The sequence below is a fragment of the Bos mutus genome, chromosome 13 (assembly GCF_027580195.1).
Source record: "Bos mutus isolate GX-2022 chromosome 13, NWIPB_WYAK_1.1, whole genome shotgun sequence".
NCBI classification, from domain to species: Eukaryota; Metazoa; Chordata; class Mammalia; order Artiodactyla; family Bovidae; genus Bos; species Bos mutus.
The window spans coordinates 22,264,137-22,291,527 of NC_091629.1; the positions used below are offsets into that span (position 1 = coordinate 22,264,137).

General features: G+C 42.0%; 1 protein-coding gene across 2 annotated transcripts; it reads left to right on the forward strand.

The window, feature by feature from the left end:
• The first annotated feature begins 64 nt into the window (after positions 1–64).
• Positions 65–27,361, forward strand: NCOA5 (nuclear receptor coactivator 5). 2 transcript variants are annotated; one of them, XM_070381103.1, is made up of 8 exons: positions 65–207; positions 10,856–10,922; positions 19,339–19,665; positions 21,016–21,152; positions 22,193–22,319; positions 24,135–24,334; positions 25,691–26,034; positions 26,483–26,671. In XM_070381103.1, the coding sequence occupies exons 2-8, from the start codon at positions 10,885–10,887 to the stop codon at positions 26,528–26,530; spliced, it is 1,221 nt and encodes a 406-aa protein (XP_070237204.1). In that variant the 5' UTR covers positions 65–207; positions 10,856–10,884; the 3' UTR covers positions 26,531–26,671. The 2 variants fall into 2 exon arrangements, with proteins under 2 accessions (XP_070237204.1, XP_070237202.1); XM_070381101.1 differs by having other exon boundaries at positions 66–207; positions 25,691–26,011; positions 26,483–27,361.
• The last annotated feature ends 30 nt before the right edge of the window (positions 27,362–27,391 follow it).

The following is a 27,391-nucleotide window of genomic DNA, read 5'->3' on the forward strand; positions in this document are numbered from 1 at the left end:
AAACACGCGCGCTGTTGCGACATTGCCGCGCCTGCCGCTGCGTGCGCGCCCTCTGCCCCTACTCCCCGCCCCGGCCGCCATTGCCTCGTGCCCGCGCCGGTCGGTTGGTGGCGCCTTTGTCCTACGGCGGGCAGGTGGGCTGAGGCGGAGGCGGCAGCGGCGGGCCTGAGGCGGAGAAGCGGCCAGCAGCCCGCTGCGCTGGTAGCGGTGAGTGCCGGGAGGCGGTGGCCGTTCGCCGAGGCGTGGGGCTGACGGTTGAGGGGGCCCAGGGCCGGATGGGAAGGCTGAGGCAGGAGGGCCCGCTCGACGCGCGGCCGCGACCGCGGCCCCCCTGCGTGTGCGCGCGGGGCTGCGCATGCCCGGTGCGGGGCGCGGCCTTCTCTTGACTACCGTCGAGCGCAGGCCCGGTCAGCCGGGGCGGCAGGAGGTGGGCTCGGGGCCGACGGCTCCGCACCGCCGCCTGCGGTCTGAGCACGACCCGCCGATAATAGCCCTTGTGGGGCTCCTCTGTAGGCTCGGGCCTCACATTCCACGTCTCCTTCTCGAAACGTGAAGTCGCTCGCCTTCGGGTCCTCAGCTAATCGGTGGCGCAGTCAGGATTCGAACCCGGGCCGAGGCGGCCTGCCTCACCGGGCTCTCTGCGCGGCGCGCGGCGCTGGGTGGCGAACCGAACGCGCTGTCCCGCGTCGCCGCCGCCTCGCGGCCTCTTGACAGCATCCTCGAGGAGTCTCGTTGTTACTTGACATTCCCCCTACACACACCCGTTTTAATAGCGCGGATCCGGGCCTAGGAAACGGGGAAAGCGACCGAGCCCGCGGTTACCCTGGCAACTAGCGACCGAGCCAGCGTCCCAACCGGCTGGTTCTCCGTCTATGGAACCTGGGCACCTTCTGCACCCCGACGGCTCGCCGGGAGGGTTTTTTTTATGACGGAGTTTCCCCAGTTTCAGCCTTTCGCGTTGCACTTTTACATCCATGTACCCATCTGAACAGCTATTTATTTACCAAATGTTACTTTTTCTTCTTTAAACTGACTTTTCTCCCCTCTTTTAAAAATACATTTGTTTAAGGTGGAAGCGTAAATCACCGTTTAATGGAAAGCCAATTCTTTAATGCTCATAAAGAAATAAATACTTACGTATTAAAGTAAACAGTGCGTCCTGATTCCTCCTGAAATTATTCTGCGTTCCACGCTTTGGGAAACGCTGCCCTAGGAATGTGGGGTTAATTGTGGTCCTTCTTCCTTTTAGCGCTGTGCACAGAATTTCCCCCTGAGACTTAGCGGACTCCATGAAACACCCTAGGGTCTTCGGGGGTAATAACGTTAAAAGCTTTCTCGTTGTAAACCGTTCTCATCATTAACTTACGCGGGATAGTCTCAGAGAAACTTTGCGCTCAAGAGCACCCGGTGTGTCTCCTCGGTTTTCTTGTGGCATTATGGTGTGGTACCTACCAGATAGTTCCAGAAAAATGTTTTGCAAACGCCGGTGGATCTGCTTTGTGACAGCTCTAGATTTCATGTTTTGCGTATGAGTCAGTCTGGGTATGAAAACTAACTGGTGTTGACTTTTCCAAAACAGTAAAGCCCAAACTTTGCTTTGTGAATATTGGAAATCACTGCAGTATGTCGACATCAGTTTCTTCCTCCATTCTGGTTTCTTTGCCTTTGCTTTAACTTGTCTATCCCCCTCCAGATACGTTTTTGAAACCTCCGACAGTCTTAACGTAAAACATAGAAACGGTGATTTTCCTTGTAGACTGTGCTGGAGAAGGCCCAGAGGAAGAATTTTTCTAGGTGCAGGTTGTTGAATGGCCCAGGCCTCTGAACACCACGGGTTGAAGGAGGCATTGACAAATTAACTTACGCCTTAGTTAACATTGTGTTCTATTTGTAGTCTGTTCATAAGCTCTGTTTTTGTGTATGAGAGAGCAGATTTACTTTAACTCACTGAGAGAGAACTCAGAAAAGTCAGCATAGGCCTTTCAAGGGCTTTTTCCTCAAAAGGCTGTGTAAAAAATCCTTATTCCCTGGGAGTACTTTGTGCAGGGGCAATGTAGAATTTTTGAAAGGCTAAGGTAATTTTTTCACATTTCAAAGCAGCAGTCCTGTGTGGAGAAGAAATGAGAATTTTATTTTATTCCAGTCAATTTCAGAACTTCAGTAAATGGAACCTCATCTACCAGTGTTCAAAAGCTAAGAATAAACATTTTTTGGAAAGGCTTTAGAAGTCTGATGAGAAAGAGCACCTGACGGTTTGAAACTTCCTTTTAAGTATCCATTGCAAGCATTCGTTCTCCATCGCCTGCAGATGGCAGTGCCTTTGTACAGCTTATTGCTGTTGAGCAAATTATTGGAATTCAGTTGTGCTTTTAAGAATGGAAAACCTTAGGGTGGGATGATTTGAGAGACTAGCATTGAAACATGTATATTATCATATGTGAAATAGATCGCCAGTCCAGGTTCGATGCGTAAGACAGGGTGCTCAAGGCTAGTGCACTGGGATGACCCTGAGGGATGGGATGGGGAGGGAGGTGGGAGGGGGGTTCAGGATGGGGACACATGTACACCCATGGCTAATTGATGCCAATGTATGGCAAAAACCACTACAATATTGTAAAGTAATTAGCCTCCAATTAAAATAAATTTATTTAAAAAAAGAATGGAAAACCTTTGGAGGAACTATATTTAACATTCTGTTGGGTTCCATTTACATTGTTTCTTTGTTTTTGACGCTCCACAGGAGAAATTAACCATCTCTTCCTACACTCTCTGTTACTCTTGGTGGTGATGATAAAGTACAACAGGCAGTGCTTATGGTTCACAAAGCAGGTTTACAAATACCAACTCATTTTCTCCCTTCTGTCCTCTTGTGAGATAGGTAGACCAGTCTTATATCTTAAAGATTTTGTGGTCAAGTAAAATTGGGAAATGTTAAGGTAAAAAAGCAGCGTCCTTACTCCAGAACTTCTCAGAGGCTTTAACATACTAAACATATGCAGTGTGGATGTTCAAGAGAGGAAGGTATCCTGATGCCTTTCTCTTGCTCTCCTCCCACGAACAGCTTGTGGTTGTAGTGTTCCCCCAAACCGACTACTCTTTGTGCTACTCTAGATTTGCTCTCTGTACCTTGCTGTTAACTAATACTGACCATATGTCTTTAAGACAAACACTTTAAAAGCTCCATCAGCCTTTTTGTGCCTAAAGATTTGTCCTGTGAACAGCATAAACATTTGCCTAGACTATTCCGTAACTTGAAGTAAACTACTGAGAAGTTAAAAGGGCAGTAAGCAACAGAAAATTACCCTCTGTGATTCTCATTAGTGAGAGGCATTAAGGAAAGGATCAGTGTTAGGGCGCTGTCTGAGGCAGCAGCACATGAGGGAAATATGAACTATACTGACAGCTAAATATGTGATGCCAGCATGCCTGCTGCTTTTTAAATGGTGGTTTTATTACTGCCAAATATGAATATTTATAGGGATGGTCATTTTCATTCTTTATCTTATCACTAAAAAATGAAAGATAATAGGTCAACTGGACTAATTGCTTTAATGTTAAGAAAATAATTCCACTCAAAGAATCAGAACTTTTCCAAACCATAAGACTCTTTTTCCTTTTATTTCATGTTCAAAACATTATTGTTGACCTATGCAAAGACCAACAACTTTAGGCAAAGAGCAGGAGAACTTAAGTTGCATTAATGAACAGTTATAAAGCAGAATGGCTTACAACTTTAGCTCTAAAAAATATTTTGAGTGGTCTCCTGGTTTGGATCTGGAATGATAGAATTACTGAAAGTTAGGTTGATTCTGCAGCTAGTGAGCAAGCTGTGAAGAACTTTGAATTACAAGTCATTTGGCTTTTAGGTTGCATACTTAATTATGCAGTTGGAGACTGAGATAGAGATGATACAAGAAGTTTGTTTTTAATCTCTCTTCAGAAATGACTTTTGATATCCAAAAGAAAAAATAGGAAAAAGATGATTTTCATTCAGTTTTAAAACTTAGAGTTTTAAATATATAGTTGAACTTTTTTTCAGCCTTTGGGAAGATTACATTAGGACAGCATCAGAGTCACTAGAAACAGCTCGTTGGAAATACATGTTCTTGGGTGCAGCTTCCCATCCCCACTCCCAGTTGACCAGTCTGCAGATTTTAGCCATTGTTGTGACATGTTCTTTGTAACAGTTTATGAACTATTCCCCCTTGAACACAGGAGTTTAGAGAGGTTTTTAAATGGAGGACTTAAGTATACGTTCTGTATAAACTACAGGAATAAATAGATAATAGAGTAGCACTGTAGTTCCCAAATACCTACCAATAAACTTGCTTAAGTGTGGATTGGATTCCTAGGCTCTATCCTCAGATACTGAAAGTTTGAGAAGGGGTCTGGAAATCCCATTTTTAAACATCTTCTCAGGTGGCACTTACGTATCTTCATTAAAGAAATGTGATGTTGAGAATGAAAAGAAAAAATATATATGGGCGGGGAGAAGATGGGTAGTTGTTTAATGGGTGTAAGAGAGTTAATTTTGTTAGATGAAAAAGTTTTGGAAACCTATTGCCCAGCTGTTTATATTTGTGAATATACATAACACTACTGAACTGTACACTTAAAGATGATAAATGTAAGATTTTAGAAAAAATAAGGTTTGTTGTCTATTTGTTCCTGATCAGTGGATGGTTAGCTAATTAAATAATGAGTCCTCTAGCCATCAGTTCATTTTATATCCCTTTTTTGAAGGTAAAAATCATAACTTTTAGATATTTTTCTCCCCTCTAGTCCCTTCAGTGTCAAACCAATGATCTTCAAGGAACATTATTTTAATGGGCAATATTTTGAATGTCATAGATTTAAATAATCCCCTATTATTTTGAATAATAAACATAGAGTAAACCTTCATTAATTTGACTTCACTGAAACTCTGTTTATGGTAGTTCAGTTCATAGCCTCCTAACATGCCCTCCTGCCACCAGTTTCTTCCTTTCCCATAGCAGAGATTTTTTTGTTATTTAGTCTGCTCTGGCTTGCATCTGTAATTCCTTTCTTTTCCTCCTCCTGTCATCCCATTTCCTACAGTAGACTTCCTACAGTATTACTTACTGTGCCCTTCAGACCATTCCTTTCCCTTTGCATGTGCTGCAGTGACTTCTCTATTTTCTGGTAAACTCATTCTTCAAGACTCAGTTTAAATGTTATTTTTAGGCCTTCCAACCTCTTCCACCCATCCCTCGTCCCCTATTCCTCCCAGTGTTCTCTCTGCCCTGACACACACATACGCATAGGTAGGCCTTCTTTATCTCTGCTGTAAGCCCATTTTAAATTATGTTGTGATTATCTGTATACATGTGCCTCTTTTCTTTATTGAACAGTGAACTCCTTTAAGGCAGAGACTTAAGCCTTGTTATTTCCATATGTCTTAAGACCTAGTACAGAGTGTGATGCGTGGTTATGTATAGAAGCATTTGATGTCCTAATTACAAACAGTACTTTTTAAGTTCATTAATTTAGTTTTCTAAGGATCTCTGGGCTTCCCTGGTGGTTCAGAAGGTCAAGAATCCACCTGCAGTGTGGGAGACCTGGGTTCAATCCCTGGGTTGGGAAGATCCTTTGGAGGAGGGCATGGCAACCCACTCTGGTATTTCTTGCCTGGAGAATCCCCATGGACTGAGGAGCCTGGCAGGCTACAGTCCATGGGGTCGCAAAGAGTTGGACACGACTGAGTGACTAAGGGACACGACTGAGAGACTAAGTGCAGCACAAGGATCTCTACTTGTACAGTTCAGTTGAAATTTTACTTTTTTAAATGAACCTATATTTTGAAATTTTGTTGCTCCAACTTTTTTAGTAGTTTAGATTAGCTCAACCTTTGTTGGTCCAAATTAGGGAGCTTTTTCTCTTAGTTGATATTCTTCTTGAATCAGTATAACAAATAAGGTAGAATATCCATTTTATCAGGTTTAGAGAAATCAAGTGACTTGACTAAATCCCTTCCCCCACATCCCAGAAAAGTAGGACTAGAACTCAGATTTGCTGATTCCAACCAAGGTTCTTTCCTCAAAAGAAGTAAAAAGGGCCAGAAATTAAATATTGATAGAGAATTTTTGTCTGAGGTGTTACAGTGAATAGAATGTCAGTAGTAAAAGCCAGGAACATTGTTGTTTCAGGTGATAGAAATCAAAGTTGTAGTTGAATAAGCAGATCCTACCCTGTTGAGTGTCTGGGGCACTTAAACACCAGTGTGCCCAGCATAGACCGCCTTTTCCAGGCCCCATCAGCATCTGATCAGGGAGCCCTCACCAGTGTTCAGAATGGAAGTCAGGTCTTTCTACTCCCTGTTGGAGGCAGCATAACGTGTTTAAGCATGTTAGTGTCAGGGACACCTGGTTTTGAGTTCTAGCTCTGCCTTTTGATCATCTTGTGACCTCAGATAAGTCACCTAATTTCTCTAAACTTCAAATTTCCTCATTCTCAAAATAGAGATCATAATACAACTCCCAAGAGTTGTAGAAAGGTTTGCTTGAGATAATGTACATAACGTTCTTAGTACAGGCTCTGGGACAGAGTAAGTATTTTGTAAGTATAAGTTATATTGTTTCCACCATTTCTGTTCCTTGGAATAACATCCTAATACCATTAAGGATACAATAATTATTTCAATTAGAAATTGAAGGAGATAACCAAATATGAGGGATTGTGTAGTTTTCAGAGTGAGCTTAAAGCATCGATTTAGAAGCAGCAAGCCAAGCATTCTCTTATCCCTAACTTTACAGTATAACTCATAATATCCCTGATGGTACAATATATCATCAAAGTCATCTTCATAAATATGGTGTAAGTGAGAAGTCCTATCCTTTCCCCAATTTTGGGAGTTACTGTCTCATAGTCACTGTCTTGTCAGTATGGTTTCTCAAGTAGCATTATCTTTGTCATCATGTATTTCCAATTTAATAATTCCTAGTTGTTGGTTGCTTTTCAGCTAGACCTATTGGCAAGCTTTATTTCATTTGTAATCATTTCTTGAAATTGTAGGGAATCCCCTGGCAGTCCAGTGGTTAGGACTTATTTCAACAACCAGAGTTGGCACTGTCAGATGTTACAGTTCACACTGCACTTGTTGAGAATAGTCCTGTTTTCCATTGTGACCGTCTTTGAAGTATAAAAATTGGTTTTACGGTGAAAAGAATTGTTTTGTGGTGGTACAGTTAAAAAATAGAGCAAACCAGTTCGTGAAACTATGAATGAAACATGCATTTTTATTTATAGCATATCTGAGTACCATTGTGTGAACTCTGTCTGGCATATTAGTCTAAAATAAAATTGTAGATTAAGCATTGTGCCTTCCTTTGGGAGTTCTTTACCCCTGTTCTTTTGTGATTTAAAACAGCTCTGCTGCTTCCTGTATAACATTTTCCAGATTATTTTCCATTTTTTTTCCCCTTTTATGTGAATTCCTTCGGTTGGTGCTGTTTTTCTTGTCTAAAAATTCCTACTAGAGAAGTGCTTTTAACTATTTTTACCCCATAGAAGTTATAGATATTCAGGTGAAGGTTAAGCACCTTGTGGTAATGGTGACTTTGAATGGTATTCACATTGCTAATAAATTGACAAAGTGTAGAACTACCAACCAAGCTGAGGTGGAAGAGACACTGAGATTGAGCTGCCCCAGATAAAATAAAGCAGGAAGAAAAAGAAGCACTATTTCTTCCCTTTTTTAGGCAGAAGAGGCATTCCACCTCTCCTTGGAGATTCTTTTAAGTTACCACTGCCCTCCTGTTGATTAAATTCCCTCCAATTTTGATTCCCCTCTAACATCCAGAAAGATTCCCAAATTGTCTTTCTGTTTTCCCTTCTCCTTTACATTCATATCATTTCTATTTGTTTGGTGTAAATTTTGTATCTCAGTAAGGGTTTAGAAAGAAAATAATCTGATTCAATTAATTAATACCAAAAAACCCTTTACTACTCCCAGTATTTGCATTTTCAAATTGAAACTTGTTCAAATGAACCTCTAGTTGATGGGTTTTCAAATTATGTGACAGAAAATTGGGATGGTACAAGGTTTTGGTTTGTTGGTTTGTTTTTTCTGCTGCTTCAAATCTTTGTTGTACCGTGATCAGCTCTCTGAAGTTATTTGTACTTTTGGTAGCTTCTCTGTTCTTTCTGTATTTCTGAATTCTTAGGTTTTCCAAAAGTTCTGTGTGCACATATGTTAGAACTGTTTGTGTATGTGAATTGGTGGTGGTGATAGTTTTTCGTAACTCTTACTGAAAACGCCTCCACCTCTAGTGTAACCTGAGCAGTCCTCTTACATGGCAGTGAGACTAGCAAAATGTTTCAAGTTTCATTTTGTCCGTATCTTACTCAAGGTGGAGATTTAAGGATCTCTTTAATAGGAATGAATAAACAAACAGTTGCTATACCATACCAAAAGTTTGCTAACCCCTAAAATTAAGAAAATGGTCTAAGAGTTCTCTTTTCTGCAAAAGAAACTTAAGCCACACCATCCAAAAACAATTACTTTGGACTCCTCCATGAAAATGGATACTAGGAGGCAAATTACAGTCAGAATGGTTTAAAGATACAATCTTGAATTTTTAAAATAATCTTTCAAGTGATTGCAAAGAATTTCACGAACTTCAAAGGAAAATATTTACCTCCTTCATTCTAACTGCAACCAGTTTTGCCCCAAAGTTATATGGTACCATGAGTATTTTGATCTCCCCAGTCCTATATTTAGTGGCCCTCGCAGGGGGGCCACTAAATATACAATGCAGTAGTCCTTTTCATATGATGAGGGCAAAATTATATAGTATTTATAGACACCAGTTATAGTAGTACCTTGTGTTCCATATTCTCACCTAAATGTTTGCTGAGTCAAGTCAGTGTTTAGATGAGTTTTATTTACATGACTCTTTAATAATACATGGAATCCTGCTGGGAAATATGGTCCTTATCTAAAAGAAATGTGCATGCCACTAACACCACTCCCCATGTATTCCAGAGATATTTTGAAAACTGCTTAAATAATCAAAGACTTTACATTTCTCTCTGAATCATAGTCACCCTGTGTTAGAAAGCAGTACAAAGTAAGTGGGCGGACTAGGTCAGTAGGCCCTTCTAAGCCTGAACCTGATACTCTTCACAATCACAAATAGAACTCCCTGTATGATCTGTCATTATATAACATGTGTTAATATTTTAGGACTTGAGACTTCCTTGGTGGTCCAGTGGCTAAGATTCTGCACTCCCAATGCAGGGGGCCTAGGTTCGATCCCAGTCAGGGAACTAGATCCTGCATGCTGCAACTAGACCCCAGTGCAGCCAAATAAATAAATATTTAAAAAAAAAAAAAAAAAGTCAGGCCTTAGTGAATTTTAAGGGTTGTAACTTGTAACATGCAATACCAAACCCATGGTCAGGTATTACTGGCCAATTTCTGTGTAGAACATATTTTCTGATTCTTTATAAAGGTAGAGGGGTTGTGTCTGCTCAGTTAGAAACTTAAGAAGCAGTTTACATAGAATGTACTTCTCTGACTGTTTAGATGTGTAACCTTCAGTTTGGTCAAAAGCCATTCTCCTAAAGATAAGGGGCTTCTGACTTAAAATGGAACTGAAGATCATTCTTACTTGAACAGGAACACAATAGTTGACAACATAGCAGGGGAAAGACATACAAGACCTCTTTAAGTTTTGTCATTACTCTGGTCTTTCATGTGATAAGACACTGGTTAGAATTTTTCATACACATAATTACTATTTTCAAAGCTACTTAAAATCACTGTTTTAAATCCTAATTATATGATTGTTTAATACCATTTAATGTCATTATTAGATACACTGTTAATTGCTTAATATGGAACAAGGGGAATAAAATTACACTGCAGCAGAAAGCAGTTTTATTTCTCCATATACTAAAGTATGAAATTTTTAATATGCTTATTTTTTAAGGCATATAAAAATTATCAGGTGTTATCTTTGAGCATAGATTGGTACATTTCTTGAGATATTTCTTTTATTTCTTACTTACATATGGTGTTTTTATTACTTGCTTCAGTTTTTGCAAAGTAGGGTTTGTTTTGTTTTTAACCGAGAGGCTTTAACTGCACAGGTTGGCTTCTGTGAGTTTATGTTTTCACTGTTCTTTATCTAGTTGTATATGCCAGGCTTCTGTAGTGAAAACTTACAATGAGTGTTTTATTACTTAACCTTACTATACCAAATGCCAGTTCTTATTCTTAGGTACTTAGCTATGAGGGTTATAAATATTAACAGGTCATATGCCTTGTTTAGAAAAAAATTAATTTATTTCCTACATCTCATTCTGGAAGATTCTACCCATAGAATGCCACAAGGCAAACTAAAAGGAGCCCCTGCTTCATGGATTATTAGATGTTTTAAGACTGAATTCCAGCCATTACTTCCTTGTAATATAAAATGGAACTACTTGCCCTTGCTCTCTCTCTCTTTTTAAAATTCTCTTTCTTTCTTTCTCCTCCCCTCAAAAAAGAATCACACATCTGGCTCTCCAAGAGTTTAGAAGACAACCTTTTCCCCTTTTGGAGGGGGAAGTTTTTAGGTTTAGGCTTGGCAGTGTTAAAGCCTTGACATAATCAGTTTTACACAAATTATGTGTTAGGTAGAAAACTGAGGGACATTCTCTACCAAGCCATGACAACGTACTGCTGTAACTTAATAAAAATTGCCCAAGTGACAATGCGTCTGCTGAATGGATTTTCTTACACCATCTGGTTGTCATTGTAGTTTTTTTGTTGTTGCTTTCATTTGAAATGTGCTGATGATCTTGTTTTTATTCCGTAGCATTGAACAGATGGGTTGATTATTCTTTTCAGATATTAATAAGGCAGCGGAAAGAAGAAATATGAATACGGCTCCATCAAGACCCAGCCCCACACGAAGGTAAAGTACCCTGAAGCAGTGAGTTACCTTGGGAGAGTTGGGCTCTGGGGAGTTAAGCCCAACTTCGTACATCAAGGGTCTTTTCTTCCCCCCAAGAAATCAGAAACGCACAAGCAAACAATAAGAACGTGAACCTGTGTGAAGGGCCTTGCTGCTTTTTTAGAACATACATCAGGAGATGCAGAGGAAGCTTTGTTTTCCGTGGCAAACCCAGCAAGTTCAGCTTGCACCGTGAGTTGCAGGCGATTGGAAGAGGATAAACCTCTGTGTGTCCCCCGCTCACGTGTCAGTGGGAGCCTCCACAGCAGGAGTGCCCGAGGGTCGTTGGTGTGTGCTGCGCTGCCCTGCAGCAGGCTCGACTCTTCATTCCACATGGCTGCCGGTCCAGATGTTCACCCAGGTTTACAGAAAGTGCTGCTTGAGAGATTGCTACTGTGCCTGTGCTGCAGATCCCCTGTGCGCTCGCATGCTTGGGTTACCTATTGAGGGGAAATAAAAAGGGCAAAAACACCCTACCTCTAGAAGTCTCCCTTTTTCTTAGTTTTCCTGGAAATAAAAGGCATTTCCCCAAATAGTCTTCCACTATTTACAAGAGATAGTCCTGATGTGTACCCTCAAGATACGCATTAAATTCGTCCCAAAGAAGAGCCTCATTAATGTTGCCATTACACCAAAGATGAGTATATTGTATTCAAACTGGCCTCATAAATAGCACACAAGTGGATGCAGTGTGTGCAGTTTTGTGTGGAATGCAGACATACATATCTCATATCTGGTGTCTCCTCATGGCCCAAGTGGATATTCAGTATGGATTTTGCCTTTGCCCCTAAGTAAAATGCCAGTTTCCCACAGTAAATTGTGTACCTAAACTATATACCACAGGAAACTACATTTCATATGATGACTGAACATGCTGAGTACAACAAATCCTAGTCTGTACTGGTAGCTCCACAGGTCACTTGGGGGTATACCCAACTACCTGGGCACTTACACATAACATACAGCCGTCCTGCTTTGAAACAAAAACGCCTATAGTTTGTTACCTACTTATAGGAAGGATTGGTTGCTCTGTGTTTGTATATGTGCCCACTTGGACCTGATGGTATTTTCTAAGCTACCAGGATTAAATTACACGGGTATGTTCTGCAGAGTTCAAGCAGACCTTAGGGACAAAGTAATGCTGCTGATTTCAGTTAGGTTCTTTGAACACTCTGCCTGGAAGTTGAATCTAACACCACAGTTATAGCTGCACCACAGCTGTTAGCTGGATGCCCTGGTCATCCATTGGTTTCACTGCAGAAGTGAGCATACACATTGGTATTCTGTTTGTTTTCTCTGACACCATAAGGAATGCCTGCAGCTTGCAGGTAAATAGTATATTGATTGATTTTGTGTGTATGTGTGAGTGCCCTAAAGAACATAAATGAATGCTCTGGAACTTCAGCAGATCCATATAAGTCTGTTTCCGTTGTGCTGCATCTAACCACGCTGCAGATGTTGGGCAGTCCCTTCAGTGTTGCTCCTCGTTGCCCCAGTAAACATGAAATACAAGTGACTGAGAGTTTGCATCTAATGGTCAGACATATGGGCTCCACTGGAAGCTGTGGTTGCTAAATGACTTGAAAGGAGATGTGTATATCCAGTTTCCAAGGAGCTCAAATGTGTATGTTTCTGAAGTAGGTAGCTTACAGGAGTGTAGAACTGGTCACTATAAAGACACTCCCCTAGTGAAATCCTCCTGCTCTCTGTATCCTCATGATGTCTGTGATGTCTGGGTAATGTTTCCGCAGGCAAAAAGGAGGTGGGACTGCACATCACAGAATAAAAAGTAGTTCTCATTTGTGCTATAATAAGAATGTTTTATGTCATTCCACTAAAAGTATACCTAACCAGATGCTTTTAACATTTCCCATTATTGTAGGTATTCACTAAGCATTGGCAGTGTTGGGGAAATAGCTTACTCCCCTGCTTAAAATCCAATATTGCCATTGCCAGAGCATTAACTTTAAAAGATTAATTTCATCCCAGCCTAAAATGCAACTCTATAATTTCATCTGTAATGGAAGAATGCTTTCTTTCTTTCTTTTTTATATCCCCACTCCCAAAGATAAACATACAAACAACATTGGAGGGGGCCTTTTAAAGTGTTCTCCTTACCAGATTTATAAACATATGTCACTTATATTTTCATTTTAATATATCGTCTTCCTCAAAAATAAATTCTAAGATGAGGTCATTTGGAACGTGGATTGGGCTGTGGCTTCCCGTTTTATTTATAGTCAATAGGAGGGACAGCTAGGCTAATTAAAGGTCCATTGAAGATCAGTCTTCTTGGTGATCCGTCCCTAACTGGGTTCCTCAAAGTGTTGTTTAGCATGATTAAGTTTCATATAGTCATACTCAGTAAGGTTTGGGGAAGAGGAATATTCACATTTAGTTAAAAAAAAAAATCTATTCTGAGCCCCATCTAAAGGTCTAAGCAGAGTCCCAGTTTTGTTCCATTTAAAAATTAAAATTTTCAAACCCTAAAGTCAGATAAATTGAATGTTGTATTCAAAATAGAACACTAACGTTTTGATCATTGTGCTTATCGTATGTTCTTTTTAAGACACTAGTCTGGAAGGGGCTAATCATTTCTCTGAGGGTGAACACTGGTGTGTGCTCTCCTCAGGTGCGTGCTTCCAGTCAAAACCTTGAGATAATTCCAGTGTATCAGTATGTTGACAGCAATCCACCTGACTTCATTCAGCAACCCTAAACATTTTATGTGCCCCCAGCCATGGAGGAATGCATTGTTCACAGAAAGGAAAAAAAAAAAAGCTACCTATAGCAAGCATTTCCCTTAAGTTGTAACTCTGTGTCTTCAGTGTTGCTACTTTTTAAGAAAATTGTTTCTAAACATGCTGGCAAGACCTTTGTAACACCTTATTTTGCTGGACTTTAACCTTGAGTGTCAAAACACCTCAGTATCTTTGGGAATTTTCACAGGATTATCACCTCTTCAAATGTCTCTGTAAGCCACAGTTCTGCTGGTATTGCTCACCGTTCAGTAATATGCCTCACTCATGACTCCGGCTGTTGGGATGTGGTTCTGACGGTTCTGGCCCAGCCAAGCACAGAATTCTGCATCAGGGATCCCTGCTCTGGATCACATTTCAGCCTGAATTCTCGTCATTAACCCTTGGACCACTTCATTGAACTCCACTGTGCACAGTGAGAGCATTGCATAGTTACCGTGCAAGTTGTCTAGCATTGGTGCTAGGCATCAGTCCTTAACCATGCTCGGAGACTGGATCATGCTTCTAGTCGTACCTCAGTTCTCAGTTTCCATCTTCAGCTCAGCACTTGAGCAGTCCAGGTTTTGGAACATAACCTTCTGCAGACATGGCCTCTAAGTGATACTCTACTTCCTAAACCTTCCTGCATGACCTGAGGAAAAGCAAATAGAGTTAACTTGTCTACATCGAGACCTCTGCAGAGAATTTCTCTATGTATTCGTGAAGAATGTTAGGTCTGGTGCCTCATTGGTGAAAGTCGTCAAGGATTGGTTCATCAGAAATAACCTGGCCATTGTCAGCTATGTTTCAGTTTTTTAAAAAAGAAAAAGCCTAACTGCAGACAAGTTTCTTACGTGGCCTGAGGTGATTTTTGTGTATCCACAGTGTTAATTCCTTTAATAACTGCTTGCTTCTTGGGTGTGAGACTGCCCTAGCTCTAGGTGGGCTTCACAATTAAAGACTCCAGGCTGTGATTACCTGCGCACTAACACTTAAAGAAGATCCGTCAGGTCTCAGCAAGTGCCACCTCTCTACCAACAGAAGAGTCACATTTGTGTTTGAGAAAATTATCAGTGCGCTTTCTAGGGAGAAGCATGGGCACTTACAAAATTTGGATCTGTAAGGTGTGATTGCTTGTTGTACCCCGTTATCCTTCCTGCACCCAATGGCAAAATTCTGTACAAGTCTGTTGTCCCTGTTTCTGATGGCAGCATGGAGCTCCTGGTGGGGGATCAACATCACACAGCAGCCAGCCATTTAGAGAATGGTATTTGTGGACAGTATCTGTGACAGAACAGAAATACAAAGAGCTGATGGATTTTTTTTTTCAGGAGAAAAAAGGCTGGCTTTAGAAGGAAAATATTCCAGTGAACAGAAAGGAAAAAGGAGATGCTGACAAAGACAAGGACAGAGGCCTTCCTCCCTGACCTTCTGAACAGCCAAGGCCAAAGAACACCATCCTGGGCTTGAGGCTGTCTCTAGCCAAAGAGAAGCTCAGAGTCCATCAGTTGTCCAAGAGCTCTCAAATGCCTGGTGCTCCTCAGGATGAGAAGCACTTCTACCAGGAGCATATCACTTGCCATCTGAGCCATGGTCTTTTCCTTCATCCATCCCTCCTTACCTCTCAGATGTTTGCAAATGGTGTGACTACCGTGTCTCTCAAGGCAAGAGAGCATTTGGCTTTGCCCCCTCCTGCTGAATAGATGAGGAATTTGCAACAGGATTTTAGTGATGTTTATCAACTGCTTTCAGTTTGTGGACTCTGGTTCTGAAGTTCTAACTGTTGTTCAGTTTCTTTTTAGCTTCTGGTGACCTAGTACCTGAGGGTACAGTGCATTGGTCTCCAGTTAAACAACTTTGGTACCATGGGATGATCTAGTGAACTTCATTCTCCAGAAACTTGCCTCTAACCCACTTGTTATTTGAGGCCAAGCATCTTGTTCAGCAGGCTTCATCCTTGCGGCACTCTGAATCCTGCACACTGTACCACCTTTTTGTCATCTGGTTCTTATTTTGAGAAAGATGCTGGGGCCAACACCAGGATCCGTTTTTTTCTGGGGAGGTCTTTGTTTGGCTCCTAAAGGGTTGTTTTGTTTTTGTCTCCAGAAGAAAAGCAGTCTGCCATGCTGCTTGTCTTTTGGAGAAAGGAAAGCTTTCCCTTTTCATTTTAGAGCCTTGCTATCCTCTCTGTCCCTGCTTCTGCTACTCCTTTGGTTCTTCTTTCCCTTGTGAATATCATCTCTTTTACATTTTTACCCCCAAGGTAATTAAGGGGGAATTTATAGTTTTGTTGCACATAGACTGCTTACCTTCTCAAACTAGAAGCATGAACCTGGACTTTGGGAATCTAGGGTATTGTGGTCAACCTCCAGGAATAAACTCTCGGCAGGTGAGTAAGGTATTTCAGTGGATTCAAAAGAATGAGAACCAGATGTGGCATTTGTAATCGTCCTAGGACTGTGAAAAGTGCCTGATGTGGTGGTATCCCTGTCCCCACCCCCACCCCGTTTTCTCCAGCCTACGGCTTTGTGTGTGGTCTGTGGTCTGTCAGGTTCATGATCTCTTTCAGCCTTGATTGCCAAAGAGCACTTGAAATCTGATTCCACCTCTAATGACTTATTTCTGACTGCTCCCCAAGGCAGGTTTATCTGCTGATCATTAATCCAGAAATACTTGACAGTTGTCCCTTCCCATTGGATCCTAGGTGTTTGCCCACAATATACAGTATATCAGATGTTACATATGTTAGAGGGATTATATGACATAATAAAAGTTGAAGTAAGAATCTCGGTTACTCTGCACTTTATTCTAGTAGGAAAAATCTTTAGCCATCCTCGTTTAAATCCTCTGTTCTCCCATATGTTTGCTCCCACCAATCAAGAGTACTTATGAGCCTTAAAACATATGACAAGGACTTTTCATAGAAACAAAGTTGGCATTTAAATTGTTTTTGTTGTGACCATGTGGATGAAGTGAAAATGAGGTTTTCTTCCACGCTGAGGGCATCATGATGAATGTCTATATGTGTAATCATGGTAGGTGACAAAAATATGAGGAAGACATGATGCTTGCTCTTGAGAGGCTTACAGTTTAGTTGAATAATTCATTTTATTAAACATTTACTGAACTCTGTGCTGTGTCCTGTGGATACAAAGCATTCAAGTGAGCTTACTACTGTTTGGTAGGGAAGCCATTGCAAACAAATAACTACAGAACAGTGTGATAAGTGCAGCAATAGAAATATGTATGCAGAGCAAGACTTGTTTAACAGGTTCATGGAGCGTCTGCTCTATGCCAGACAATATAAGCCTAGGTAGTGGCTTTATCATGAAGTCAAGCTGACAGTCCTTGTCTTCATGGACTTGCAGTCTAGTAGGGCAGACAGGCATTAAGTAAATTGATATGTGACATCAAATTGTGATAAATAACATGAGTGAAAACAGTGCTATGAGAGAAGGTGGCCAGAATTTAGGGACCAAAGATAAAGTTTTAAACTAACAGAATCATGGAGTAAGGGATGCTTAAGCCTGAGACCTGGAAAAATGACTGTGGAGTAGTTCCTGCTGCACAATGAGAGGCATTGGGGAAAACCTTGACTAGTTACAGCTGAAAATTCAATATGGTAAGAAAGACGCAGACTAGGGAGGGGGCGGAATAAGGTTGGCGAAGACAAGAGCTGAGGCAGGGCAGAATCTTATTAGCCTCAGTAGAGACTTTGGATTGAATTCTAAATACTGTGGGAAACCAGTGAAGGGTTTTACATATTTAAAAGATGGTTCTAGAGTAATCTAGAAGAAGATTAGGAAACAGGCAAGAGCAGAAATGGGGAGACTATAGAAGGCTCTGCTGTGGTTTTGGGGAAAGGTGGTTTGGGGTTGGGCTTCAGTGGTACCTATGGAGATAAAGAAACATGGGCAGAATGGATGTCAATTTCAGAGTGAGAACACATTTTGGAAATGTCATTGGAAGAGTGGATAGGGCTTTAAAGAAAGGATGACATCCAGTTTCCTGGCTTGAGCTACTGAGTAGGTAGATGTGCCATTTATTGAGATGGAAATGACTGGAGGAGGGGCCTATTTGCTGGAAAAGATCAAGAGTTCAGGGCTGGCTTTATGGAGGAGGTAATCCTTAAAACGGGTCTTAAAAGGAGACATTGTAAAAAGGTAAATCAGATCTAGATGAGTAATAGTAAGTGCTCTAAGAGTTTAGCAGGAGAGATCAGTAGTTACTCAAGAGATTAGAGAATATTTTGGGGAAGACATGGGACATGAACTTGCCTTTGAGCATTGGGAGATACTTGAGTTAGTGCAGGAAAATCATTCCACGTTGAAAAGCCATATGAACAGAAATACTGAAATAAGTCATGTGAGTTAAATCATAAGACCAGCTTAAGTAGAACTAAGGAAGTTGGATCAGGAAATGAGGGAGAAATAATAAATGGAAAGGGGCCAAATTTGTTAGGGAAGAGTGCCCAGAAGCGTGATAGCCAAGCTGCAGTTGGTAACAGGTGGAAATCGATGGTTTATCTGCTATTTGCTGAAAGAATTGAAATCTGGAAGATTGGATTTTGTTTTTATATCTTAAAAATTCTTGGTGATGCAGCATAGAATAAGGGTTTGGATTGAACTTAAAAGTCCAATGGGAATGAACAAGAAAAGCAAAGAGTATTCAAGTAACTTGATAGGGAAGAAAAGTCAAAGTTAACTCTCAAGAACTTAAACCTTGGTAATTGGGAAGATGATTTTTGGCATAAGTGAAAAGATCTGACTGTGCCTGAGTGGGTTGAATAAGAAGTTTAATTTTAAACATGTTGAGAATGAGTTCCTAGTGGGGTAGTCTCATGAAGAATATTGAATCAGATCAGGCTGAACACCTGTGACTTCAAACACTGTTTTGTTTTTAAACAAAGAACACCTTGACCAGAAGGAGCCAGGTTCTACTTAAACTTTAGACTAAGAGAGACCACTACTCATATGTTAAGAAGATAGAGTGTTCCTCCTATACTTGACTGTGTGTCTCGTATTGCACTTCCCTTTTTCCCCCTTTATTTGATTGATCCTGCTCGATGTTTTTTAAAGTAACGTTTTCTGTACTTTTAAGGATAACTCCTTGGATCACCGTTACTTTGTATGAAATTGTGCCAACCTTGTATGAAATTGTGTCATTTGCTCATTTTTTCTTCATGAGTCTTGCCCCTTATTATGACACACACACCCCCCGACCCCTGCAACTATTCTCCCCTTTTAAAATCTCTTTCAAATAAGTTTGGTGGGAGGAGATGAATGAGGGAAGACCCTTTCACTTTGAAAACCTGTTGAGATAGAGATGATAGTTTGACATGTATACAGAATATTGACTTACCTCACAAAGTCTCATAAACACTATGACCCCAGTCAAAACCCTTGGCTCTGGATCATACATTCTTCCTTGAATATCCTAATCTTTGGAGATTCTAAAACATGCTAGTCTTTATTTGCTGACCAGATGGGTGACTGTCCTTAAAATTTTAATCTTATTTCTCACTGACTGCTGTGTTTTAGAGAAAAATGCTTGGAGGGTGGGGGCTTTCTCCAGTAAAGAGCTCAAGGGTAGACTCCTTCAGTTCCTTTGTCTTAGCATCTTCTTGCCCCCTCCCACAGAGATCCATATGGCTTTGGAGATAGTCGAGATACAAGACGTGATCGATCGCCCATTCGAGGAAGTCCAAGAAGAGAGCCCAGGGACGGCAGGAATGGCCGGGATGCTCGAGATGGCAGAGACATGCGAGACCCCCGAGATTTGCGGGACCACAGAGATAGCAGAGACATTCGGGATCACCGAGACAGCAGAAGTATGCGTGATGCTCGGGACATGAGGGATCTTAGAGACTTTCGTGACCTAAGAGAAACTAGGAATTTTCGAGATCACCGAGATCCCATGTACGACAGATACAGAGAGATGAGAGACTCCCGAGATCCCATTCTCAGGTAACCTCTACAGTCGTTCTGCTTGCTGGGTTTTTGTTTGTTTGTTTGTTTTTGGTAGCAGTCTTTTTTATGTTTGTTCTGCTGAACTAATTGAAAACTCTGTACAGCAGTGCCTTTCTCAGGCCTATGTTTCCGGTGTTTATCACCATGAGAGATGTGCCGCTTAATAAATATTTGCTGAATGTGTGATTGAAGACGGATTTTGCTTAATGAATGAATCTGGGTCTCTTCCTGTGGGCTGTGAAAGGCACCATTGTGCAAATGGAAAAAAAGATGGGAGTGCAAATTGTTTTGGCCATGCAGGACCACAGGGTAGATGTACAAATGGCCAATAAATACGTGAAAAGATACTTGACATCCTTAGTTAGCAGAGAAATGCAAATCAAAACCACAATGAGCTAGCACTTCATACCTACTAGGATGGCTTTAATAGTTTTTTTTTAAGTGTTGGTGAAGTATAATGGAACTAGAATCCTCATACATTGCTGGTAGGAATGCAAAGTAGTATGACTGCTGTGAAAAAGTTTGGCGGTCCCTCAGAAAGTTAAATGTAGTAGAATTAATAATCCACCAGCTCCACTCTTGAATATATATCCAAAAGAATTGAAAAGAAGAACTTACATAGATGGGTGTGACTATACATAGCAACACTATTCACAGTAGCCGAAAGGTAGACACCACTCAAATGTCCATCAATAGATGGATTAAAAAGTATGGTATATCCATACAGTATATTATCCAGCCATTAAAAAGGTCATTTTTATACCTGCTAAGCCTTGATAGACCTTAAAAAATATGCTACATGAAATAAGTATTATGCTACATTGTCACAAAAGACAAATATGCTTTCACTTACATGAAATATTTAGAAAAGGCAAATTCATAGAGAGAAAGTAGATTAGAAGTTACAGAGATAGGGGTTGAGTTTCTGTTCAGACTGTTCAGGATGATGAAAATTATTTTATATATGTATTTTTTTTTATTCTGTTTTTTAACCACAATTTTTAAAAAGCACAAGGAAAGAGGCTTGGGGTAGGGCCTAGAATGGTTCCTCAAAACTAGTATCAATAATTACTACCAGTTTTTTGTGTTCACTTTGGGCCAGGGAGCTTCCATTATGCTGAGAGCGTTCTGTACATCCTCCCAGTCCTTTTGGAAGGTAGGTTAACTCAGTCCCAGCCACAGAGCTGATAAGCAGTGAGTCCCAGATAATAATTTTGTTTGCCTAATCCCAAAGTTCTGTGCTATACTACGTCTTCCTCACAGATAGCTGGGTCTTGAAGAGTTCTCTGTATTTGATTTTTGCAGGATAAAACCTTTAACTTTGTGCACATTTCTTTACATTTTCAGGAGAGAAGGCTCTTATGACCGATACCTGCGAATGGATGACTACTGCAGGAGGAAAGATGATGCTTACTTTGACCGTTACAGAGACAGCTTTGATGGACGTGGCCCTCCAGGCCCAGAAAGTCAGTCTCGTGCAAAAGGTAAAGTAGAAAAAACAGTTTATTCTTATCACAAATAGAACACTTTATAGAAGAAAGAGGAAACTAATAACCAGATGGAAAGGAGCTAATGACTTGGCTAAGCAGTTCACAAAAAGAAGAAATACAAATGGCCTGTTCATTTGTAGAGAGCATTCAGCTTGAAAATCATTTTTAAAATGTAAAGTAGTACTGTCATCTGGTTTAGTCACCCAACAAGAAGAAATAAATATGAAATAACTATCAATAAGAAAAGAAATGAACTAAAAATTGGAGCTGAAGAGGTTAAATGTTTGTTTTTTGCTCATTGACCAAATAAATACAACTCTCTCTATTACCTATGTAGTATGTGGGGAGAGTTGTTTTATTTATAATTTTTACCTAAGAGCATCTATTTTTTAGGTAAAGACATGTTTTTTAAAGCCTTGATTGTCTCAATATATTTAATACATCTTTAAGATTTTTTAATTGTTTTATTCCTAGTCAAATTAAGAACCTCATTTTTAGTTTGTTACAGAACTTTACTGCCTGGTTTTGTTTAGGATTTTTTTGTTGGTTTTTTTTTGAATTGCCTGGTGTTGTGTTTTGTTTTGTTTTGTTTTGTTTTTTTAGCAAATTGCAATTACCTGTCAACAAGAGTCTTAAATGGTTGTCCCAAAAATGAAAATTAGGATAATAATGATATACTATCTTTTGCCTATCAATTGGCAGGAGGGTTTTTTTTTCCTTTTAATGACAAAACTCAGTGTTGATTAAGATATGGAGAAATAGCACTAGGTGATCCACCCCAAAGAAAGGATGAATTAGCAACAGCTTTCCTAGAGGACATTCTGGTAGCATGTATCAGATTAAAGCAGCCATGCCTTGTAATCCATTCATTCCATTTTAATGAATTTATAATAGTAAAAAAATAATCTTTTTTCAGAGGTAGTCTAGATTACAGCCTTTGCCTACAAGTAGTTCAAGATTGAAAATAAGGCCTGTGACTTATTTTTATAGAAAGGCACAGTCCATGTTTCAATTTTCCCTGTGTCATCCTGCAGAGCGTCTGAAACGTGAGGAGCGTCGTAGAGAAGAGCTCTATCGTCAGTATTTTGAGGAAATCCAGAGACGCTTTGATGCCGAGAGGCCTGTTGATTGTTCTGTGATTGTGGTCAACAAGCAAACTAAGTAAGAAGCCTTTGGATTTTTCCTGAGTGAGGAGAAGCAGCAGAAGAGACATGAGAAATGCAGTCTTCTTCTTGGCAGCTGCACACGCTGCCAGGCCGTGCGCTCTGGCATTGCTGCGCTGTGTTAACCAGAGCTCTTCCAGTTGTAGGTGACAGAAGACCCACTGCCAACTGGCTTGGGCCCAAAGGGAAATTTTTAGTTTGCTTGACTGGGACGTTCAGGCACGGCTGCATTCAGGGTCAGCCTCTCATAAAGGCTTGGTCTTTTGTGTTGTCTTCACTCTCAGACAAGCTTTCCACTTGAAAAGACAGCACAGCGCTAGCTCTTGACATGTATCTCCTTAGCTTAGCAAACCCGTGGAAAGAGAGCTGCTTTTTCCTGTTGCTTCCACCTGAAATCCTGGAATTGTTTCCCAACCCTGGACTATCACTTTGGCCAGCAGTGTTGGATGCCCTGATTGGCCAGGGCTAGGTCATGTGCCCACTCATAGTGCTAAAAGTGGGATTAATCCTGTGGAGCCGGGGTAGACTGAGTGGAAAAGGGGTGCCTTCCCAAAGGAAAATCCGAGGGAGTATATGTTGGTCAGGCAAAGCAGTAGATGTCCCCTTCGTGAGAGAACCCCGAGTCCCTAATACTTCGGAAGGCATGTCTGCATTCGTCAGCCAAGAAACCGGCTTTCTTTGTGAAGTGCCATGGCCTTGCAGAGCTGTTAGGTGACCGTGCTAGCCAAGTCAGAGCTCACAGCACTGTTTTATTCTACCTCTGTTTCACATTCTTTCCTTGAAGAAGCAGCTCAGAGGTGCAGAAGGGAGTGTAGCAGCTTGCAAGTTTGGCAGTAGCTGTGTTCCCTTTCCCCAAGTGGTTAGTAAATAAATTCATGTATTTTCTAGCAGTTTGGGGTTAAAGAGCTAATTTTCAAGGCCGAAGCTAGGGAGATAGGTGTTGAGACACCAAACAGCAGGCAGAGTTCACAGGCTCTGGGCTGCCTTGTTTAGAAATAGATGCTGCTTTAACTTGCAGATAACTTTTTTGCCTTTTTATTTTTAAGTGCATGATAATAGCTGTCATTTTCTGAGCACCTACTCTGTACTACTCCATGCTAAGCGCTTTTAATTTTTTTTGTAATCTTCATAGTAATCATGTTTCACATGTATTCATTCATCAAATTTTTTCTGTGTGCGGCAGGTGCTAGGTCCTGAAGCTGTAATCCTAATGAGCAAAACACACATGGCCCCTTCCTCTTGTGGAGCTTATACCCTAGTAGGACAGATGACAAAAATAAATGTATTGGTGATGAGTCTTACAAGAAGAAATACATCAAGGATCTGATTTAGATTGGAGAGAAAGTTAAGGAAATGACATATGAGCTGAGCCCTATTATTCTTGTCTGATTGGTAAAGAAACTGAGGTTTGTAAGAGGTAAAGGGATTTGCTTAAAGCTCCAACTTTGCAAGTAAATGTTAGGGCTAAGATCCAAACCTGACTCTAGCATTTAAAACCCATGGTTTTTTCACTGTGGTGTACAGCCTCTGCCAAGACAGAAATGTGCTACAAATCTTAGGCAACAGGATGGTGTTTAGGAATGACCATCAGACTAGAGAATCAGGAGAAGGGCCTGGGACACCAAGTACTATTCCACTGGGAACTTCTCAGCCAATATAAAGAGAAGGAATCGGTTTAGATTCTTGGAGCCTGAAGAGGGTGCTAGGGAGACAGTGGTAGAGCTAGCATTTGAAATCTTCTGGCTGAGGTGCCACTGTACAGATTGGGACTTGATCAGGGAGTTACTCAACTGGATCCTGTTTGTTTCTACAGAGATTATGCTGAATCTGTGGGGCGGAAGGTCCGAGACCTAGGCATGGTAGTAGATTTAATCTTCCTCAACACGGAAGTATCACTGTCACAAGCCCTGGAGGATGTTAGCAGGGGAGGGTCTCCCTTTGCTATTGTCATCACCCAGCAACACCAGATTCACCGCTCCTGTACAGTCAACATCATGTTTGGAACCCCTCAAGGTATGGAGGCCCCAGTGGGTTAGAATTCCAGAAACTTCCAGATACTAGTCCATTAATTTTTTTATGGCTTACTCAGAAGCAGCAGGTTTTAGGTAAAGGTATTTCAGCTCAAATGTGGTAGGGCCCTTTTATGAGTGCATGGCAGAGACTTGCATAGTCATTTATTGGTTTGATCTTCTTTCATTGGATGCAGTTCTGGGCCTGCTGTGTATGACATTACATGCAGCCCTTAGGTATGTGCAGTGATGTGTTAGTAAATGTTTAACAGCCAGTTCTGGGGTGGGGATGGTGTGGTTTATAGAATTTCCTGATTTCCATGGTGTAAATACTCCCACCGTGTTCTATTTCAAGCCACCAACATGAAGTCACTTCAGGGCAAGTTGGGGAGAGAGGCGCACAGTCTGCTCGCACCAGTGAGAGCCAGCACAGCTCTGGCACACACTGCACTGAGTGTGCTGGAGTCCCTGCTTTCACCAGACTTTGGAATGAGGGACAAAGCACGTGACAGGCAGTTAGGAGACTTTTTGTTAGTGTGCTGGAGAAGTCAGTGGAGGGACTTTGAGAAGAGGGAGGCAGCCTTGACCTCCTGGAGGCCCAGGGTAGGTTCCCTGAAGTCCTTCCCTGAAGTAACTTTTAGTCCTTTGCTCCCAGATCGTTGCGACTCAGTCAACTGATGCCTTGCTGATTGCTCTTACAGCACAGACTTTTCCCTTCTCCCACCACCCTGGGCCCTCTATTTGCCTGACCAGTTTTACCCATAAGCATAGAGTGTAGAAGCCTCTCCAGCAGGTCATTTACCTCTCTGAGGAACAGTCCTCAAGATGTGTGAAGACATTTATATCAAGTGCCAAGAAGTCTTCTCACCACTTTATAAATCTTGTTTCCCAAGAGGGAGGGGAGAAGGTTATTTAGGGTCATCATTTGATCTTAATCCATAACCTTTGAACTGATACAGTAAAAAACAGTTCTACCCTGAGGAGTGTGGTGGAAAGCCAGGCTTTACAGAGGGCTGTTCGGACCCCCATGGCCTACCTCCTGTGGTTATTCTCCACATGGTCTTTTTGAATCTGTGAGACTATCATGTTTCTCTGGCTTTTACTACATGTCTATGATCTAAGAATTCCCCACAGAACTAGCTCTCTACAAGGGTGTCTCTTTCCCACTGAAGAAACCCATTCTCTGTCTTCCGAGCTGCATCCCCTCCCTCCCCACCTCTCCCCATCCCCATCCCAAGGGTTTTTGTCAGTGAAATGGTTTTCTTGCTTGTTTGACGTCAGGAAAGGCTTGGTAGAGTTCAGCAGGTGGGCACTCAGATCTGTCATGGGAGAAAATAACTCAGGTCATTCCCTCCTACAGAGCATCGCAACATGCCCCAGGCAGATGCCATGGTGCTGGTGGCCAGAAATTATGAGCGCTATAAGAATGAGTGCCGGGAGAAGGAGCGCGAGGAGATTGCCAGACAGGCGGCCAAGATGGCTGATGAAGCCATCCTCCAGGAAAGAGAGCGAGGAGGCCCCGAGGAGGGAATGCGTGGGGGGCACCCCCCAGCCATCCAGAGCCTCCTCAACCTGCTGGCTGACAACAGGTACCTCACTGCTGAAGAGACTGACAAGATCATCAACTACCTGCGAGAGAGGAAGGAGCGGCTTATGAGGAGCAGCACCGACTCTCTGCCTGGTGAGCTACGTGGCAGGGCCGAGGTGAAGTTCTGACTCTGCATTTCTCTAATCCCCAGGCTCTGTTGGGAGGGTGGCAGGCCCAGGGTCTTTGGGGTGGGTAAGGGAAATGAGCCCATCTCATGGGTTTTCCCGCATGGGCCATCCGTGCTGGTGTACATAATGGTAACTTAAGATTTGGATACTGAATTCTGATCCCTGTAGTTAATGTGGTGGTGGGTGGGCTAGTATGGCTGGCTCCCTGGGAACCAAGATAGATGCCCGTTTTTTTTTTAAAGTAGTTCTCTGGGGGAACTAAGCTGTTTACTGAAAACAGCACATACTATGAAGTGGCCCCTTTGGGAAATCAATGTTATAGTCTGTGTACTGTGTGATTGATGTAACCAGTGATTGTTGTTCTTCCCTGGGCTGCTAAGCCTCCTGCCCACGGAGGGTATTTTTCAACCAGATACCTCTTCTTTCTGTCTTCTAGGCCCGATTTCCCGTCAACCACTCGGGGCGACCTCGGGTGCCTCACTGAAGACACAGCCAAGCTCTCAACCGCTCCAGAGTGGCCAAGTGCTCCCGTCTGCTACACCCACTCCAGCTGCACCCCCCACCTCCCAGCAAGAGCTTCAGGCCAAAATCCTCAGCCTCTTCAATAGTGGCACGGTTGCGGCCAATAGCAGCTCTGCATCCCCCTCAGTTGCTGCCGGAAACACCCAGAACCAGAATTTTTCCACAGCAGCGAACAGCCAGCCTCAGCAAAGATCACAGGCCTCTGGCAATCAGCCTCCAAGCATTTTGGGACAGGCAGGATCTGCTCGGAACATGGGCCCCAGGCCTGGGGCTCCTTCCCAAGGGCTCTTTGGCCAGCCTTCCACCCTCCTGGCACCTGCCAGCAACTTGGCTAGCCAGAGGCCCGTGTCTTCCACAAGTATCAACTTTGACAATCCAAGTGTACAGAAAGCTCTGGACACCCTGATCCAGAGTGGCCCTGCTCTCTCCCACCTGGTTAGCCAGACCACAGCACAGGTGAGGCAGCCCCAGGCCCCCTTAGGGTCGTTCCAGAGGCATTACTGAGGCTAAATCTCAACTTCCCCCAGGCCCCTCTTCCCCTGGCCTCCTACCTGTTGCGTTCTAAGTAGAGTTACTTGGAGGATGTTCTCTGCGCGTATCCAGGTCCACATCGAATGGCATAAGTTTCTACCATCTGCTCTCTTCTGCCCAAGGCTGTTGTTACTTATTCCTTCCAGAGTCAGAGTTTGTACCGCCTTGGAGGTGTATTTTTTGTTGTTGGGGTTATTTTTATTTTTGTTTATTTTTATTTTTTTGATAGAAAATAAATATCTCTGGGGTCATGGGCAGTATAGGTGTCTGGGCTCCGTTTGTATTTCATTTG